Here is a 21,713-nt window from a genome sequence, read left to right as displayed (position 1 = left end):
CCCCGAGGCCCCCGGAACCTCAACCAAAAATACCAATGCATCCTACAACGTTATTCAAACTTGTTCCAATCATAAAAACACATCCAACAACACAATAATCATCAATTCTCATCGAATTCAAGCCTAAGTTCTTCTAAAACATCCGAAACACGCATTCGATGAAAAACCCGACCAAACCTCCTCCGAATCATCTGATATTTCGCACACACATCCAAAATCACCTAACGAAGCTACTGCAACTCTCGGAATTCCATTCCGACCCTCGGATCAAAATCTCACCTATCAACCGGAAATCGCCAAAATACTAACTACGCCGATTCAAGCCTAATTCTACACCGGACCTCCAAATTCACTTCCGATCACACTCCTAAGTCACAAATCACTCCCCTAAGCTAACCAAATCACCGGAAATCACATCCGAGCCTTCTAACTCATAAGTCAACATCCAATTGACTTTTCCAATCCAAACCTTCCTTAAAGAGACTAAGTGTCTCATTTTCTACCAAAACCAATCCAAATCAACTCTAGCACACCAATACTGATAATGAAACATGAAGGATCATAAAATGGGGGAAACGGGGTGGTAACTCATGAGACGACGGGTCGGGTCGTCACATCCTCCCCAACTTAAACAAACGCTCGTCCTCGAGCGTAACCAGAGTTGTCCTAGAATCCAACCAAAAGCTGAATGACCCAACCAAGCATTTACCCGGGGGTGATTCCACGTCACCCTATCTCGCATAGGTCCGATAACACAACATAGCTGAAATTTCACTATCCTTCTAGTCCATAAACCATAGAAACACATTGCACTTTTCGAAATCATACAGAAGATCAAAACCTCACATCTATATTCAGAATAAGCCCGAACTAGCTGTAATAACCACCTGCAGCCTCAGGTGCAATCATATGATATTCTACATAACCCAAACACTCGAAACGATAACTTCTATTCACAGCAGTTGCCCACAACACCTGAATACCGGTAGAAAACCTCTTAACAACTAAAGTTTCCTTCCAATACTTTTACATATACTGCAACTGATAACTAAAACACGCAGCAAGTCATCACTATTCCTCAGATCAACCATTCATGAAACCACTTCTCCTTTAGCAAATGCTACATCAAATTTCTTAGCCGAAGCTCGATATTATCCTTCCGACATACTGAAATCGAATCTACTCGTACTCATTAAAGATCCCAACGATCTCATCTCATCAACACACTACTCTGGTGACATTACACATTAGTACAGGCCTATGCCACAACTCGCACAATACGCGCACCAATAAGCAACAGTCCGAACATACTCAAATCATGAAAATGGCTTAAATGAAAGAGTTGTACTTCAAGCGCTCCAGTACCATCACAACACAAAGTTGAGAACCCGTCTCCTATCAGAGAGACAGAACACACAAATCTACTCGCAGTATCATGCCTCCACATAACTTCGTCCATGCGTGACCTCATCCAGTACGAACCGCTTAGGCAATAAGCCACCCCGTACATAATCAAAAGTCTCGTATGATGCCACAAGGTGCTGATAGGCTACCGATTAAATCGTGGTACAAAAAGGAAGACGAACTCTGGAAGGAACTGCCTAGCTCACGCACTAATACGTGATCTCCTTAGAAAATAGGAAGTAAGGCATACAAAAATAGCATATAGGAAACTATGCTCAATGACACACTGTTGCGGCGCGCAACCCGATCCAAATAACACACTCATGGCGGCGTGCCACCCGATCCACACATAACACTCACCTAAGGAGGTGTACATAGAGCTAAATTGCTCATTAATATAAAATACCGAATTTCGGTCACAAGCACGCTAAGCGCATAATACCGTCCCTGAGGGGACATATAGCGCTATACGCTACCAAAACTCAAGCTCAACTGAGGAGCGATATACAATCTGAATATCGAGAGCCATTTTGCTCATAAACATCATTTCTACGTGGATCCTCAACACATAAGCATTTTCTCAAACCGTCTCACAACTTACACGGCGCAGTGTATCCCTGCATAAAATATCTGACAACGAAATAACACCCTGACTCCTCCATAAGGAGCGCATCACTGAAATGAATCCATTTGGCCTGACATAGAGCCCATATTCACATTTGAATCCATCCATCGACCTCAAGCCGATTCTGATCACACTGAACTAGGTTAATTACCTTTCAAAGGTCCCTAACAGCTCATCTTCCGCTCGTAACACATAGGAACATCCATCAAAGTCGGAGGAATCATCCGTAGTCCACAACTCAATAGACTGAGTGCCCTCCGAGCATATATTCGCAATTCAACGATATTAACACAACCTTCATACTTGGTTCAAGTCTCCAATCAATCAAGTGACTAACTGCCATACTTACACACTCTTCCTGTGGGACACCCTCCCACAACCTACCATTACAGATAACTGGGTCGTACCTCCAAACCATCGGCCGCACTAACGCTGAAAAGCGATCAAGAATTATCAACCAGGATGCAAAGCCTTTTCACAAAACACCGTTCTCAGGTGACGCTGAAGACAATACCAACTTACCTTAAACGTCGAAACTACTTCCCTGCTCATCCGAGCTCGTGACATCCTTGTCCATACCGAGCTGTTACCTCTATCTTCACTTCAAATTCCATACCACTCATTGCACCCAACATGCCAACATACGATAGGACACGCTTTTCATCAAAGCTTCGGAACCACTATTAGATTAACACTTCATCATATAAAAAATTTCACTTAAATCACTTCAGGAGAACCATAGCAACACACGGGTGAATCCTCCTAACCGTAGAATATGCAAATCTCTAAGTAGTGGTCTAACCCACCATAACCCTTTCGGGATCTGCCTACATGTAACAGGCCCATAACAATGGAATACTCTTGAATAGTATCAGTTACGACGGACGACAGGCCTCACCTGTACCGCCACAAGTCACACGCGTAACTTGATCATGCTGAAGGAATTGATCTCTACCACCAATATGCCATCAGATAAATGGCTAACCAATCCATCTTCTTTCGACTTACCCTGATTCCTTAGGAATAATGGTAACTGCATTCAACATATAACACCATCTATCTGCACTCATCCCGAGTGACTTTGAATCACGAGACCATGCTGTCTCACATCCCACGAACCATTTCGTACCTTCCAACTGCTACCTCGCAAGTCAAAACATCATAAAATATTCTACGAATTCCGAGCCATTACCTGCACCTTCCTGATAGTGCTACATAGAAGCCTATAATTGATATAGAAAAATTACACATCTTGACCTCTCCTAATGGAGACTCAGTTTCTAATCACATATACAAATTTAAGATACCTAATTGTCATATGTAGAATCTCGACCACATTAGTACCATTCTCGAGAGTCATTTACTCTATTTAACTGCATTTAGCCTGATCAAATGAACAGAACCACCCGTGCCTCATTAGCACTCTGACACCGCAGGGTATGACCTCATCCCAATACAAACAAACATCTTCCTTCTCCATGCACCGAGCATTCTTTACCAACAACAGCTTAAGACATCCTGTGATTCTCACACATCTACGAAGCACCATATAACCTTTGTCAAAATTTTGCTTCACTCGTGCCATCCTCGGCTCAATTTCCGCAACCAGAACTGATTCGCCAGCATGCCTCAAACCGGAACCAACATAGCACATAACCGTACAATTAGCTAATCAATAGCAAACTCCCCAACTTGGCTCGAAGCCATAGATCAAAACACTCCCAACAACTCGTAACGCACATACTCCATTGCTGCCTTAATACCATAGTGAGATTAAACTCAATCCTTCATAAGCTTGTGGAAACACAAATCATCTAGAAATTTTTAACTCTTCTACAAATCTTGCATTCACTCACACAACAGTTAAGCCCACTCCCTAGGAGATCCAATTTAGATGTCAACACATTTTCTTCACTTGTAAATGAGATCTTCTAATAGATAACATAAGGATCACACAACTTTAGAACACTCCGCAGGAGATGACCCACCTGCTTTGCCTCCAACTACCATTTTTGTATACTTTCCACCGTCCTAAACTGTACGCAGTCGCTTAGTCTTCCTGAGTCTGAACTCATACCGCAACATAAAATTTTTACTTCACTCTCAACTGGAAACGTGAAAAAATTCTTCACGCGCCCATAACTCGGAGCTATACCTCGAATCACGATGGAAATTCAAACACCTAATAGTCTTTCTATCATCCAGTAGACCTTCCTCATCGCATCCAAGTCACGTAGATACATCTCGCAGTACCAACATACTCATCATATAGCTATCCAGCCGTCACTTCCACTAATAGGCACAATACCGAACATATAGGCTCAAACACTTGTTCACACAGTCAGCACCTCGGTGCTCAAGCCATAGGCAAAGATCCGGCCTCAAGTCCTCCAGACTGGCCCAACACAAACTCACAGAGGTTACATCTCGCCCCTCGATCGGGGAATCACAAGCCATCAAGGCACATCTGACACTAAGCGCTCGTTCGCGCATACGAACACGTGGAAGGAATTTCAAAAGTTACTTTTCAAGCTGAATCAAGGACGCACGATAAGAATTCAAGAATGTGAAGTTTTCCTAAAGGTTCTGCAGCCTCTCGAGGATAAGTACAGACGTCTCTCTATCGATCCACGAGACTCTACTAAATTGGCTCATGACTCGCGAGACCAAGTAACCTAGGCTCTGATGCCACCTTGTCACGACCCCAACCCCGGTCGTGATGGCGCCCAACACACTGCTAGGCAAGCCCGACCAATTCCACAACTTTGACCAATTATACAACCCACGAATTACTTAACCTGGATGAATTACTAAATCACAATACTGAATGTCTTAACTAAAGTTAAAACATGTGGAAAACCCTAGTAGAAATACTACTACACAGCCCGAAGAATCCGGTGTCACAAGTCTGAGCCTCTAATATACGAGTGTCAAACCACTACATAATATTCTGAAGAAATAGGATAGATGGGAAGATCAGGACTGCGGACGTCCTGCAGCTACCTTGATGCTCCCCGGATGTGATGCTCAACAAAGAAAAGTCTCACTCAGCCTCAGTGGGTGCACCTGAATTTGCACACAAGGTACAGAGAGTAAAGTGAGTACTTCCAACTCAGTGAGTAATAAACATAAATAAAGACTGAGAATAAAAAATCCTGAATAGGCACCAAAGTAATTCTATAAGTACAGAAACTTGAACCTAACAGCATAAAATCCAGTGGAACAGTGAAAGCAATTACAGAAATATCACAGTAGATAAGTAAATAAATGACAAATAATAGTATGCAACGCAACACATAAACCGGTACTCTCCAGTACCCGCTGCGGCGTGCAGCCCGCTCCATTATTTATCGTCGACGGCGCTCACTGGGGGTGTGCAGACTCCGGGAGGGGCCCCTTACGGCCCAAGCGCAATAATAAGCCATCTCGTGGCATCAACCAGGCCCTTGGCCTCACATCAATATCAATACAGTACAGCTGCGGCGCGCAGCCCGATCCATAATCAGTCCAAAATCACATAAGCCTCTCGGGCATAACAATAATATAGAAATATTCAGCCCAAACTTCATTTAAAAATATTAATTAAGTTTCTAGTTTCAGAAAAATGGCTGAGTTTGCAAAACAGTATTAAATTCTAGGACTGAATTCAATTATCTGTAAATACGGTAAGAAACCAGTAAAAATAAATCCCTGAAGGATTCAAGCAGTTGGCACGGAGCCCAAGTATGATAATTAATCCATTTTTATAAGGATATCAACTAAGCTTCAATCAATTAGGTAGTAATTTTATTAAGCGGGACGGATCAAGTCACAATCCCCGACGGTGCTCTACCCCACGCCCGTTATCCGGCATGCAAGTCACCTCAGCATAGCACTACAATGTGCAAGTTCGGGGTTTCAAACCCTCAGAACAACATTTACATCTATTACTCACCTCAAGCCGGCCAAAGTCCTAGCTCGCTATGCCCTTGCCTTTCAAATTGACCTCCTCGAGTACCGAATCTGATCAGAACCACAACGAATACATCACAATATGCTAATGGGACAATACCCAATCGAAAACAATCGAAAAATAGCTAAAATCTCGAAATTAGCAAAAACCCGAGCCCCGGGCCCACTTCTCAAAAATCAGAAAAATTACCATCAACGGATTCCTTATCTCGCCACGAGTCTATACATATGAAGAACACCAAAATCGGAGTCCAAATGACCCCTCAAATCCCCATTTTTGCTCTCTTAAGTTCCAAGCCCTAACCACCATTTTTGACCTTTGATTCCTTAATTTTTCAGTCTTAATTCATGTATTTGTACCATAAAATCGTGTTTTAGACTCAGAAATTCTTACCTTAATGAAGTCCCTTGATTTCTCTCTTCCAACTCGCCCAAATTTTCCAAGTCCGAAGTGAAAATTATGAACCCTTATGAAATTTTGCGAAGATGAAATTTAATAACACTGCTCAGACATTTCCGCATCTGCGGCTCCATGGCCGCATCTGCGACTCGCGCTTTTGCGGTTAATGCATCGCTTCTGTGGAAATATCCGCTTCTGCGGTTGAATATGCGCTCCTGCGACTTCCGTTTCTGCGGACAAAGTCTCGCTTTTGCGAATCCCCCTTTACTGCTCAACTTTCGCATCTGCGGTCCTCCTGTACTCCGCACCTGCGATACCTGCCGCTTCTGCGGCTCATAACTCGCTTCTGCGGTACCGCTTCCGCGGTCCCTTTTCCGCAGAAGCGAAAATACCAGAAGCAGCACAGGTTCTGCAACATTACAAATCCAAAACTCCCCGTTAGCCATCCGAAAACACCCCGAGGCCCTCGGGACCTCAACCAAAAACACAAACATGATCCCACACCTTACTTAAACTTGCTCGAATCATCAAAACACCACAAATAACACCTAAACCATCAAATTACATCAAATTTAAGCCTAAGTTCATCCAAATCTTTCGAAACTTGCATTCGATCAAAAACCTAACCAAAACACCTTCGAATCAACTGAAATTTTGCACACACATCCCAAATCACCTAACGAAGCTACTGCAACTCTCGGAATTCCATTCCGACCCTCGGATCAAATTCTCACCTATCAACCGGAATTCGCCAAAATACTAACTTCGCCAATTCAAGCCTAATTCTACACCGGACCTCCAAATTCACTTCCGATCACACTCCTAAGTCCCAAATCACTCCCCTAAGCTTACCAAATCACCGGAAATCACATCCGAGCCTTCTAACTCATAAGTCAACATCCGGTTGACTTTTCCAAACCAAACCTTCCTTAAAGAGACTAAGTGCCTCATTTCCTACCAAAACCAACCCAAATCAACTCTAACACACCAAATACCGATGATGAAACATGAAGAAGCATAAAATGGGGGAAACGGGGCGGTAACTCACGTGACGACGGGTCAGGTCGTCACACCATAGTTCTAGATATTTACTTTGTACAAATTCTGTCGCACATATTGGTCAATACTATGAGAACCAATATTAAAGATGATTTACAGGAAGAATTAAATTAAGACAATGAACGTAACGAACCTTCAAAAGTGGAATGAACGATTCGATCAATTCTAGTTCCCTTATTTGAGACCCTATTTTGCTCAACGACTCAACTATCTTGTCCCTAACAGAAGTTTCTTCAGCAGTAGCGGTGCATATATGATATTTTAAGGACAAGAAATAGTGGACTAGACTCACTCATTCATTCATTCAGTGCCTGCAGTGAGGCGCGACTGCGTGGCAGCTGGTATAGATGATGAAAGGCGGGCCGCTTTTTCGGGACCTATTCTCTTAATTGCCGTATCTAAAATGACTTCGAGCATCCAGCTTCACCACTGCTGCCTGCTCTCTCCTTCTTCGGCACTTCCCAGTCCATAACAGACCTGATCTTCTCTTGATCCATCTGAATCACACTCTTGCTGATCCAATGGCCAAGAAATAGCACTTTCGTCTGAGTACTCTTTCACGTACAGCCTCTTTTCCTGCTACACCCAGAACACTGTACTCAGGGTTCCACAAATACTTTACAAGAACGGAAGTAACACACTAGCATGTTCAACTCCTCCCCACATGTGGAATAAACGTAGTCAACTCATCAGCCACTGCGAGAAGAACTTCATCATTATCATCATCATCATATATGTACCGGCAATAATGCACCGGCAATAGTAGACATGTGGCGAATGGAGTTCAGTTTAAGCTGAGTGTCTTCTTCGTTCTTCAACCATCTAATAAAACCGCAATGGATTCGTCAATCTTCCACATGGTAGCTGTAATACCTAGCTCTGTGAACATATCTGTTCAATGTATATATCCAGGAAAACCCAACTTAATTATTTAACCATACGAAAATAATCAGCAATTACTGAAAAGAGTAATGAAAAAGATTGTATTATTGACTGTGTTTTTTAGATCGCAATCAAAGACCATTTTCGTGGAGTAACTAGATTAACAAAAATAGATAGTTCCGCACCATTAATGAGGAGTAAGTAACTACGAATTAGGATAAGGGTTTAGCCTGCATTGAGTTCTTGATTTCTTGACAAGTAAAAGAATCGTTATCTTTTGTCACATTGGAAAAAGAAAATGAATACTAATTTGTCATGGCCATTATATATCTTCTGCAGTTAAAAATATAAAGACATGCAGTAAGTAACTAATCAAGCATTCATTTTCAATAATCAAACAACGATGAACTGACTCCGATGAATGAACTGATCGTGAAGTCATCAGGAACTCTTTAAGAAAAACTGCCAAATCGTAACTTAAATTTTACACCAAGCATAGCATATAAGAAAACTAAAATTACACACGATAACCAAGTGAAGAAAACTAAAATTACACAGGAATGGAGAACCAAGGCCCCAGTACCTGCAGCACCTATTCAAAGAGAAACAACCTCAGCTGAATCACAACATATTACTGTCAACAAGGTAACTGATGTTCAGAGTTCTAAGGAAAGCTATGACCTACCAAGTCTAGTTCCAAATGTTGAAAGGCAGGAAGACAAAGGAAAAGCAGTCCAAAGCCCAGAATTGAACCTCACTAATTTTCCTCCCCTGTCACCCATTCCTGTGAGAAATAGATTTGAAGCAGTGTCCAATAGCAAATATGAAATGCCACCTGGGGATAGAGGTGGAACAAGTAATCAACAATGAAGTGGTTGTTCTGGAATATTAGAGGTGTAAATAAAAGGTATAAACAAAAGAAAGTTAGGGAGTATATTAGAAGCAATAAAATAAAGTTAGTAGGATTAGTAGGGGTAAAAGAAGATAATGCTCACAGAATTTCAAATTTTCTTGTTCCTGGATGAAGTATACTAGCTAACTATAATGAAGCTAGAAATGGTAGGATATGGATACTATGGGATGCTAATCATCTTACTGTTACTGGACTTAATGATGATCCTCAAATGATTCATTGTCTAGTTAGAAGTATAAGGGAGGATATAGATTGCTACCTCACTGTTGTTTATGGTTTCAATGGGATAGAGCAAAGAAGATCACTATGGGAGAATTTGCAACAAATTTGAACAAGCATCACAAACTTATGGTTAGTTGCATGGGATTTTAATGCAGTATTATATCCTAATGACAGACTATCTTGTAATCCTGTTAGTTATTCAGAGATTCAAGAATTTGGTTACTGTCTTCAGCAAGCAGGATATCAGAATTGCCTTGGAAAGGAGAGTACTATACTTGGACAAATAAACAACCTGGAGCTGATAGAGTATGTAGCAGGTTAGACAGAGTTTTTGGCAACTGTGGGTGGATGATGACTTGGAGCCATGTGGAGACAATATATGATCTACCTCAAATTTCTGATCATAATCCTATGGTATTGACTCTAGCAGCTTCTTCTTGGAAAGGAAGGGTTCCTTTTAGGTTCTTTAATGTGTGGGCTGCTCATGAAGATTTCCATCAGATTGTGGCATCTATCTGGAACTCTTCTAATAATTCTGGTTCTCTGAAAGCAATATGGACTAAGCTTAAAGCATTGAAAACTCCTCTAAAGGCTTTGAATACTAAGGATTTCAAGGGCATTACTCAGAGGATTGAAAAGGCTGATTGGAACTGAAAGAAATACAAGAGCAACTTGCAAGTGCCTATTCTGATGGCTTACTACATAAGGAAAAAGAGACATTACTCAACCTTGAAAAGTGGTCTCTAATTGAAGAAAGTGTGTTGCAGCAGAAAGCAAGAGCAAAATGGATTCAACTAGGTGATTCTAACACCAAGTATTTCCCTGCAGTTATGAAAGAATGATCACAAAGAAAACAGATTACAGAAATTACAAAAGGCCTAGGTGATAGGGTAAATGATTCTGCAGATATTAAAATGGAGATTCTGGGATTCTACAAGGCACTCATGGGATCAGCAGCTAAATCACTTCCTGCTATAAATAGATTATATATGGCTAATGGTCCTATTCTATCCCAGCAACAAAAAATGGAACTGTGTGCAGAAGTAACTGATCAAGAAATCTTGGAGAGTCTTAAAGCCATTGGAGATGATAAAGCTTCAGGGATTGACGTTTATAATGCTGTTTTTTTCAAGAAGGCTTGGAGTATCATCAGCAGCCAAGTCAAAAAAGCTATTAAAGGGTTCTTTTTAACTACCAAGATGTATAAACCAGTGAATTGTTCCACCGTCACTCTAGTACCTAAAGTTTCCAAGCCCGCCACAGTCAAGGAATACAGACCAATTGCTTGTTGTTTAGTGCTGTATAAAATGATATCCAAAATCTTAGCTGCCAGACTACAAAAGGTCATGCCAAGTATAATATGTGAAGCCCAAGCTAGTTTTGTTCCTGGCAGAAAGATAGCTGATAATGTAATCCTGGCTCATGAGTTAGTCAAATCCTATACTAGAGCCCATATATCCCCTAGATGCATGATTAAAATTGATCTCCAGAAAGCATATGACTCAGTGGAATGGATTTTTCTACAACAAGTGATGGAGGAGATTGGCTTTCCTACCGGATTCATTAAATGGATTATGGAGTGTATTAAAACAGTTAGCTATAGTGTTCTTGTAAATGGAGAACCTACTGAACCTTTTGAGGCTGCTAAGGGACTCAGACAAGGAGATCCTATCTCTCTTTTCTTATTTGCAATTGTAATGGAATATTTGAGTAGATCACTTGCTGAGCTGGGGAAAGAGGCCAAATTCCAATACCATCCCAGGTGCAAAAAACTGGGCATCACTCACATGAGCTTTGCTGATGACCTCCTTCTATTTGCAAGAGGAGACTTAACTTCCATTGTTGCTATGTACCAGTATTTCTCTCAATTCTCTGAGGCCTCATGACTACAAGCTAACCTAGGTAAAAGCTCAGTTTACTTTGGTGGAGTGAAGCAGGAAGTGAAGAAACAGATTCTAGATCATCTTGGATTTGTACAAGGAGAGCTACCATTTAAATACTTAGGCATTTCTCTATCCACTAAGAAAATTGCTTTGATCCAATGGCAACCTTTAATTGATAGAATCACAGCCAATATCTCGTCATGGACTGCTAAGAAGCCATCATATTCTAGTCGAGTGCAACTAGTTCAATCTGTGATTTTTGGCATCCAAGCCTATTGGGCTCAGTTGTTTATCCTTTCAGTTAAAGTGTTAAAGATGATTGAGGCTATATGTAGAAGTTCTATATGGTCTGGCAGCAACACTATCACTAAGAAAGCATATGTATCTTGGGAAAGAATGTGTACTCCTAAATCTGCTGGTGGTCTGAACCTCATCAACCTTCTTTTATGGAACAAGGCAGCAATTGCAAAAGTGTGCTGGGATTTAGCTCATAAAGAAGACAAGTTATGGATCAGATGGATTAATGCCTACTATGTTAAACAGCAACAACTGAAAGACATGCCAATTCCAAAACAGGCTAGTTGGATGGTCAGGAGGATAATTGCTTCAAGAGATATCCTGCAACAAGCTCAAAGTTCAAATGATCACATTGGCACCATCAAACAGCTATACTTACAGCTATTAGGAGATCTACCAAGAGTAAGTTGGAAGAATCTGATATTCCAGAACTCTGCTCGACCAAAGACTGTCTTCAACTTATGGTTACTACTACAAGGAAGATTACCTACCAAGGATAGATTAGTTAACTGGGGATTGAACATTAACCAACAGTGTGTTCTATGTCAAGGACATATGGAGACAAGAGATCACCTCTTTTTGTTATGCTCATATACAGCAATGTTGTGGAAACAAGTAATGAGGTGGATTCAAGAGGACCAATCGAATACTCACAACTGGGATCAACATCTTCAATGGATCATCAACAAAGCCAAAGCGAAGTCAAGTAGGGCCAGCATTTTCAGATTAGTGGTCACTGAAGTTTCATATGCATTATGGATGGAAAGGAATACACTTATTTTTGAACAGAGATATCGTAGCAGTGAAGTGTTAGCACGAGAAATAGCTTATATATGTAATGTTAGAGTAGTTCCTAGAGCTAGAAAACAAATGCAGCAATTTTCGATAGTAGAGTAGCTTAGTATAGCTATTTTGTAGTCCAGTAGATTAGTTGGTGATGAGATAGTCAGCAGAGTTTTATGCTGGACTATGGATTTGTAAAGACTGATACTTGGTGATTAATAAAAAAGAAGTTAATTACCAAAAAAAAAATAGCATATAAGAAATAATATTTACAGTTTTGTCTTTTACTACTTAACATTTACTTTTAACAAGAATCAGCCTTTGCAAAATGTCCTGATAAAGACGAGGCAAAAGTATCATTTTGAATGGGGCTGCAGGAGTGGAATATAAAATATTTACCCCATATCGCTTATAGAAATGAAGTAGCCATCTTTGAGCCACGACATGAATTGTGGCATCATTAAAATATCGTTAAGTGGGGGAATCTTCAATAATTTCTCCAGCTTTCCAATCTCCAAGAGTTTATCAGTTGAAATTGATGATCCATCTAATATGTTAACCCACTGTTAAATGATAACACTCGAGAAGAATAATTTCCAGAACAACACGCATCTTGTTGAGAAATAAAAAATTATGTTCCAAATTAGAAAGCTTCGACAATTTCTCTCAAACACAAAAAGAAAGTAATTTTCTTCATTTTCAATTTGAAGAAGCAATAAACACACTTCTACGCTACTTAAAAGGGGAAAAAATCATTTACAGAACGGAGGAGAAGCAAACCATGCTATAAGTCACTCAAGAAAGAAAAAACCAATGAAAATCACACATTTACACAGAAGCCAATGAGGTCAAAATGATAACTTTAGCGAAAATCATGGCCTGTCTTCTAGGAAATTGACGAATTCAATAACAAAATAAAGATAAAATATACTTAGTGTATAATTTATGTATACCGAGCATAAAAAATAAAATATTGAATCCGGCCAACTATAAGATTCCTTATATAAATTAGTATCTCGAATTGAAATTTTAATAAGAGATTTGCGTTTATACAACAACATTCATAAATGAATGGTGGTTTTCAAACTTTCTTGCACACATCTGTACCATTCATAAAGACTTACTAATATTGTAAGAAATACTAAAGATTAATGTAATATTTTTAAAACATTCAAGGTTAATGTAACTTTTTCAAATTGTATTCGCCTAATAATCTCAAATTGTTTACACTAACTAAGATGTCAAAAATAATTTCATATATTTTAGATAGTTCAAATCTATTTCAAGATTAAAAAAAAAGAACTTTTTACATGTTTTTCTTTTTAAAATTCTCATCATCTAGATGTTTTACTATTGAGTGGAGCGTCAACAACCTAATATTTTTGAATAATTCAAATTTATTCTGAAGTGAAAAAATAAGTTGATCCATTTGGAACCTTTCAATTTTTAGTGTTTGAGGCAATTGCTAAGTGACAATGTGACATTGGCTTAGTACAGCTTTGATTAGTAGGAGAATTGAAGAATAACCGACTGAGATGTTGACAATTACATGTATGCTTTTCCTGTTAATTGTTTATATACAGTTGCATTAGTAGAAATATGGAAAACCCTCCTGGACGAGGGAATTTTACTCTGTAAATATGGAAAACCCTCACTGGACTTCTATTCGTGCTAAACTAACCCAACAAGGTGTATGAATCAAGTGTAGTTAGATATAAATTTATGGGGTAAGTACTTAATAATAAAGGGATTTTTTCCTTCCTATACCATATATGAAACTTTATTACCAAATATGTGCATAGTATCTAAATTATTCGCCTAGTCCATATTTTTCCTACAATTTCTGTACCATTCGTTTATTAGGAGTTAATAGGGCAGAATTTTCCCTTAATCACACGCTAAAAATCAGGAAAGAATCTTGGGATTGATTGAGTCTACATTAAAATTCTGCCTTAATCACCTGCGAAAAATCAGGAAGCCATTATGGAAGTAAATATTCTTCCAGATATTTTTCACCATTGATAGTCATTAAAAAGCTTGAAAGCTTTGAATTCAAATTTGGTTTTCAAAAATCATTATGTGTTTGGATTGGGTGTTGTTGAAAATAATCGGGAATATGGTTTGGAGTTTATATCTCAATTTTGAGGGGTCTTGGTGAAGATTAGACTTGGTTTTGACTGAATTTCAGATTGAAACTCGAAGAAGAAGAAGAAGAAGAAGAAGAAGAAGAAGAAGAAGAAGAAGAAGAAGAAGAAGAAGAAGAAGACATATTGCAGAAATTGTAGATAAATTGTAGATTATTTGTATTCTGATTGTAGATGTTTTATTTTCTGTTTTCACAAATAAAAACGGCTAAAATTTCTACAAATCTTCTAAAAAAAATGCAATTATGTCAAAAATCACAATTATGCTACAATTGGATGGGAATTGGGATATAAAAATTTAGTGTACCCAGTTTGTAGATATTTTGTAGATAAATTGTAGATTATTTGTATTCTAATTGTAGGTGCTTTGTTTTCTGTTTTCACAAATCAAAAACGACTAAAACTTCTACAAATCTTCTGCAAAAAACGCAATTATGCCGAAAATGTCAATTATGCTACAATTGAAATGGAAATTGGGATATTAAAATTCAATGTATCTAGTTTGTAGATATTTTATAGATATATTGTAGATTATTTGTATTCTGATTGTAGATGCATTGTTTTCTGTTTTCAGAAATCCAAAACGACTAAAACTTATACAAAATCTTCTGCAAAAAACAATCTACAATTTATCTATAATTTATCTATAATTTATCCACAACACATACTATTTCCCGTGTGTCAGGCGCAAAATATGCAAGCATAAACTTGCAACAAACTAAACACCTTTCCGCAAGCTATTTGGCAAATGGACTATGACATTCTACATCTAGAGAACAATTGTTTCAGATAAAAAGGGAAGCACGATGAGGTAGCATAACAATTTTCCTTGAAATATATGGGATTAGTTGTCAAGGTATTCCAGAACAATTGTTGAAAGAAACGAAAGGAGATCTAAGCCAACTTTTCTAGATAAGGCTAAGGCACTAAAACAAAACACCAGATCCAAACATCACAGAGAACTTTCTTCAAACACTTTTTTTCATAAGGTTCTTCAAACACGTTATATGCATAAGAGTTATCAACATAGGATCACTCAATTGCAAACTCCAAAAAAAAACGTACATAAATATAGTGTGGGCCCTACTATTTCGTACATAACAAAATTGCAATTTCCATCTCTGTATTTTTTGAGAAGAAGAAGGAATGGAGAAGAGGAAGAAAGGGGAGGGGAAAAACGGCGCAGGTCTTAGGAATTAGGGGGATAGAGAAACGTGGGATATATGGACACCTTTAATTAAGGAGTAAAAATTGCCCATTAATTAGACCCTTAATTAAGTATGGTATAGGATCGGTAATTTGGTATACTAAGTGTAATTAAATCAAACCTTAAACATTGAGGGTAATAAGGTTTCCTATGTGGCATAGGAATGTAAAAATTTCAATAATAAATAGTTAGTTTATGAATTGTCACGACCCGGATTTCCCACCCTCGGGGGTCGTGATGGCGCCTACTCGTAGAAGCTAGGCAAGCCACGAGATGTAGAAATCTTAATTCATTCATTTTAATCCCTTTTAACAACTTAAAATAAACAAGCGATCAATATTAAAATGATTGCGGAAGATGAAATCAAGCGGAAGACTTAGTCAAATTAAATATCAAAATCAGTACAGAAATGCCAATATATGCCTCTACCCAGAAACCGGTGTCACAATATCCACGGACTGTCTATGAGTGCTACATACAAGGTCTGAAAAAAAGGAAATACAGTCTGTCTCGAAAACAAGTGAAAACAGAACATAATCACAGGTAGAAGAGAGCGTCGGGCCTGCGGACGCCTGCAGGACTACCTCGGACTCCCTGACTGGACTGAAGGCTGGCTCCCCGAATGCTACTGCCCAAATGTTGCTCCGCTATCTGCACATAGTGCAGAGTGTAGTATCAGCACAACCGACCCCATGTGCTGGTAAGTGCCTGGCCTAACCCCGGCGAGGTGGTGACGAAGCTAGGACTAGACTCCAGATAAACCTGTGCAGTTATATAATATACAGCGAAAAATAAACAGAAATAAACAATTTAAATGGGAGGGGGTATATGCTACGGGGGAGAATGTCAAATCCAGCAGGAACTTAAGAGAAATACGAGAGAACAACTCAGAATCTACAACAAAACAATAATAGTACTCTTGCGGCGCGCAACCCGATCCCTTAACATTTACCACTGTTGCGGCGTGCAACCCGATCCAATATAATATACTATTGTTGCGGCGTGCAACCCGATTCATATTTATAATATACTATCGTTGTGGCGTGCAACCCGATCCATATTTAATATTGTTGCGGCGTGCAACCCGATCCATATATATATATATATATATATATATATATATATATATATATATATATATATATNGTGGCGCGCAACCCGATCCATATATATATATAATATCAACAACAACCATGCCAAGTATCCCGGCAAGGGATCATCAATAACTACTCTATCCCGGCAAGGGTTTCAACAGTAAAAAGAATAAATACGTCCCGGCATGGGAGAATCAGCTATATCCAATCTTAACTCAACATCTACTCATCTCAGATAACACCAATGCCCAATCATAAGTACTTTCCACGAAAGACAAACTCAATCCTTGCTCAATATCGAGGATCATCAATTAAAGCATTCGTAGTATCATTTAAGAACATAACAATTTGAAATTTAAGACTCACGGTCATGCTCGACACCAACGTATAGATACTCGTCACCATGCCTATACGTCGTACTCAACAAGAAGCAAGTAGCAAATAGGACACAACTCCTAATCTCTCAAGCTAAGGTTAGACCGAACACTTACCTCGGACTTCCACGGCCAACTCAAGCCGCAAACACCGCTTTCCTGTCACGACCCAAACCCCAGTCGTGATGGCGCCCAACACAATGTTAAGCAAGCCCGACCATTCAACAACAAATCTCAACTTATGATAATTCAGGAATTCGAGCACAGATACTAAATTACTAAACCATCTTATCAAACTACTATGAGCACGGAGTAGTATACTGAAAGCCAATAAAAATACTAGAACATAACCCAAAACAGGATCCGGTGTCACGATCACGAGCCTCTAATACAGAGTGTCATCTTATAACAAGACTGTCTAAGAAACGGAATAATGAAAGATAAGGATAGGAGGGAAGGATCAAGGCTGCGAACGCCATGCAGCTACCTCGATGCTCCCGGTGAAATGCTGCTCAGCTAGACAGGTCCTCCCTCAGACTGTGATGCACCTAAATCTGCACACAAGGTGTAGGGAGTAAAGTGAGTACTCCGACTCAGTGAGTAATAAGCATAAATAATAACTGAAGATAAGAAATCAGAAAAAAACACAAGGCAACTATTACGGGCAGTACCAAACCTTTAATAGTGAGACCGGCAAGTCAATAAAGTAATAGTACAGAAAGAACCAATGACAGGTAACAGGTAAGGAATGATGCAATGCAATGCAAATACCGGTACACTCAGGTACCCACTGCGGCGTGCAGTCCGAGCCAACCATATATTTTACGTCGACGGCGCTCACTGGGGGTGTGTACAGACTCCGGAGGGGCTCCTACAGCCCAAGCGCAAATAAGCCATCTCGTGGCACCAACCAGGCCCTCGGCCTCAATATCACATAGTACTGCTGCGGCGTGCAGCCCGAGCCATCCATAAATCCAGAAATCACAATAAGCCCCTCGGGCACTTTTAAATCAGTAATCCACAGCCCAAAATATCATTTAAAATATCATTTGAATTTTCAAGTTTAGAAAAAGGGGCTGAGTTTGCAAAAATAGTACTTAAAACCTTGGAATGAGGTTAAACAATGTGCAAAGTATGCAAATCAGTGAAATCAATCCCTGAAGGATCCAAATAACCGGCACGAAGCCCAAATACAACAGTCAAATCCAAATAACGATGATTTCAACAAGTTCTAGTAGAAAAACACAGTAAAACATCACCGGGACGGACCAAGTCACAATCCCCAATAACCAACAGCCCCGCACTCGTCATAGAGCGCGTGCCTCGCCTCAATATAGCGGTACGGTGTGAAATTCCGGGGTCTCAAACCCTCAGTACATCATTTACACCCATTACTCACCTCAAGCCGGCCCAAAGTCTAGCTCGCTATGCCTTTTCCTCTCGAATTGACCTCCTCGCGCGTCAAATCTGATCAAGACCACAAGGAATACATTACAATAGGCAAAGGGGATATAACCCAATCGAAAAGACTCGAAAAACATCGAAAATCACGAAGTTGGCAAAACCCGAGCCCCGGGCCCACTTCTCGAAAAATTATAAAATTCACATCATCGGATTCCTCTTCTCGCCACGAGTCCATACATATCAAATTTACCAAAATCGGAGTCCATTTGACCTTCCAAATTCCATTTTTTAACTTATAATTTCTCAAGCCCTAACTTACCCCCTTTTTGATGAATTTCCACTAATTTTCATGTTAAATCTACCATAAACTCGAATAATTAGGCCAAGGGACTTACCTCCAATCGATTCCCAGTCGAAACTCTCAAAAATCCTCGCCCAAAGCTCTCAAGGTCGCCCAACAATGGTGGAAAATATCCCAAGCTCGCGGATGAAATATTCAATAAAACCCTTCTAACCAGTCCAGTTTTCGCTTCTGCGGTCCCGCTTCCGCTTATGCGGGACCGCTTCTGCGGCCAAAATCACGCTTCTGCGGATATTCATTTAAAAATGCCAAACCGCTTCTGCGGCTATATTTCCGCTTCTGCGGAACTTCCTCTCAAGTCAACACCGCTTCAGCGACTACCAATCCGCTTCTGCGGACCCGCTGATGTGAAGAGTGGTCCGCTTCTGCGGATCTACCTTACCAACCCATGGACCGCTTCTGCGGTGACTCCCCCGCTTAAGCGCCTCCGCTTCTGCGGTCCAAGACCCGTAGAAGCGAGAATACCAGATGCAGCAGATCTTCAGCTATATGCAAACTCCCAAAACTCCAGTTTAACCATCCGAACTCACCCCGAGGTCCCCGGGACCTCAACCAAAAGCACAGACATGATCCAATACCCTATTCAAACTGGTTCCAAATCTTAAAACACATCCAACAACACAAAAATCCTCATTTCTCATCAATTTCAAGCCTAAGTTCTTCAAATTCTTCCGAAACTCACATTCGATCAAAAACCCAACCAAAACACCTCCGAATCATCTAAAATTTTGCACACACATCCAAAATCACCTAACGGAACTACTGCAACTCTCGGAATTCCATTCCGACCCCCGGATCAAAATCTCACCCACCAACCGGAATTCGCCAAAATTCTAACTTCGCCAATTCAAGCCAAATTCCACACCGGACCTCCAAAATCACTTCTGATCACGCTCTTAAGTCACAAATCATCCCCCGAAGCTAACCGAATCACCGGAAATCACATCCGAGCCCTCTAACTCAATAGTCAACTTCCGGTTGACTTTTTCCAAAACAAGCTTTCCTTAAAGAGACTAAGTGTCTCATTTCCATCTAAAACCAATTCAATTCAACTTGATCACCTCAAATACCGATAATGAAGCATGGAGAAACATAATATGGGGAAAACGGGGCGGTAACTCACGTGACGATGGGCCGGGTCGTCACATCCTCCCCAACTAAAACAAACGCTCGTCCTCGAGCGGGTCAAGAAACACACCTGAAGTCTCAAATAGGTGAGGATATCTGCTCCGCATCTCCTGCTCGGTCTCCCAGGTAGCCTCCTCCACGGGCCGACCTCTCCACTGCACCTTCACTGAAGCTATATCCTTTGATCTCAACTTCGAACCTGACGACCCAAAATAGCCACTGGCTCCACATCGTAGGTCAAGTCATCATCCAACTGAACCGTGCTGAAGTCTAACACATGAGACGGGTCCCCAACATACTTCCGATGCATAGAAACATGGAATACCGGATGAAACCCCGACAAGCTGGGTGGCAAAGCAAGCATATAGGCCACCTCCCCAATCCTCCTAAGTACCTCAAAAGTCCCAATGAACCGCGGACTCAGCTTCCCTTTCTTCCCAAACCTCATAACGCCCTTCATGGGCGAAACCTTCAACAAGACCTTCTCGCCCACCATATAAGATACATCTCGAACCTTCCAGTCCGCATAACTCTTCTGACGCGACTGAGCTGTGCGAAGCCTCTCCTGGATCACTTTCACCTTCTTTAAGGCATCCTGGACCAAATCTGTCCCCAATAGCCTAGCCTCGCCGGGCTAAAACCAACCAACCGGAGATCTACACCGCCTCCCATATAAGGCCTCATACGGCGCCATCTGGATACTGGATTGATAACTGTTGTTGTAAGCAAAATCTGCAAGTGGCAAGAACCCAGCCCAAGAACCTCCAAAATCAATAACGCAAGCACGCAACATGTCCTCCAATATCTGAATAGTGCGCTCGGACTGCCTGTCCGTCTGAGGATGAAATGCTGTGCTCAACTCTACCTGTGTACCCAACTCCCGCTAAAAATTCCTCCAAAACTGGGAAGTAAACTGATTACCTCTATCCGAGATAATAGAAACTGGGACCCCATGCAACCGAACAATCTCCCGGATGAAAATCTCTGCCAGCCGCTCTGAAGAATAGGTAGTACACACCGGAATGAAGTGCGCGGACTTGGTCAGCCGATCAACAATCACCCAAATCGAATCATACTTCCTCGAGGTACGAGGGAGACCACTCACAAAATCCATAGTAATCCTCTCCCACTTCCACTCTGGGATATCCATCCGCTGAAGTACACCACCGGGCCTCTGATGCTCATATTTGACCTGTTGACAGTTGAGACACCGAGCTACATAACTCACAATATCTTTCTTCATTCTCCTCCACCAGTAGTGCTGCCTCAAATCCTGATACATCTTTGCGGCACCCGGATGAATGGAATACCGCGAGCTGTGGGCCTCCTCTAATATCAGCTCCCGAAGCCCATCCGCATTGGGCACGCAAATCCGGCCCTGCATCCTCAACACGCCATCATCACCAATAGACACATCTCTAGCATCACCATGCTGGACCCTGTCCTTAAGGACAAGCAAATGCGGGTCATCATACTGGCGCTCTCTAATGCGGTCATACAAGGAAGACCGAGAAACCATACAAGCCAACACCCGACTGGGCTCCGAAATATCTAACCTCACCATTCGATTGGCCAAAGCCTG

At 40.7% G+C, this 21,713-nt stretch overlaps 1 protein-coding gene across 1 annotated transcript; it reads left to right on the top strand.

Annotated features, from left to right (window-relative positions):
* Positions 1–10,370: 10,370 nt before the first annotated feature.
* LOC109221464 lies at positions 10,371–12,533 on the top strand. Its single transcript, XM_019385946.1, has 2 exons — positions 10,371–11,311; positions 11,519–12,533. The coding sequence occupies exons 1-2, from the start codon at positions 10,371–10,373 to the stop codon at positions 12,531–12,533; spliced, it is 1,956 nt and encodes a 651-aa protein (XP_019241491.1).
* Positions 12,534–21,713: the final 9,180 nt, after the last annotated feature.

This window comes from Nicotiana attenuata, unplaced genomic scaffold (assembly GCF_001879085.1).
Source record: "Nicotiana attenuata strain UT unplaced genomic scaffold, NIATTr2, whole genome shotgun sequence".
NCBI classification, from domain to species: Eukaryota; Viridiplantae; Streptophyta; class Magnoliopsida; order Solanales; family Solanaceae; genus Nicotiana; species Nicotiana attenuata.
The sequence above is the reverse complement of the archived record's forward strand: the minus strand, read 5'-3'. Positions and strand labels throughout refer to the sequence as shown.

Excerpts from the sequence above, each read along its gene's own strand:
- LOC109221464 (XM_019385946.1), top strand. The coding sequence starts at position 10,371 with ATGGAGATTCTGGGATTCTACAAGGCACTCATGGGATCAGCAGCTAAA. Across the intron at positions 11,312-11,518 it reads TCCATTGTTGCTATGTACCA|AATCACAGCCAATATCTCGT; the intron begins GTATTTCTCTCA and ends TTTAATTGATAG.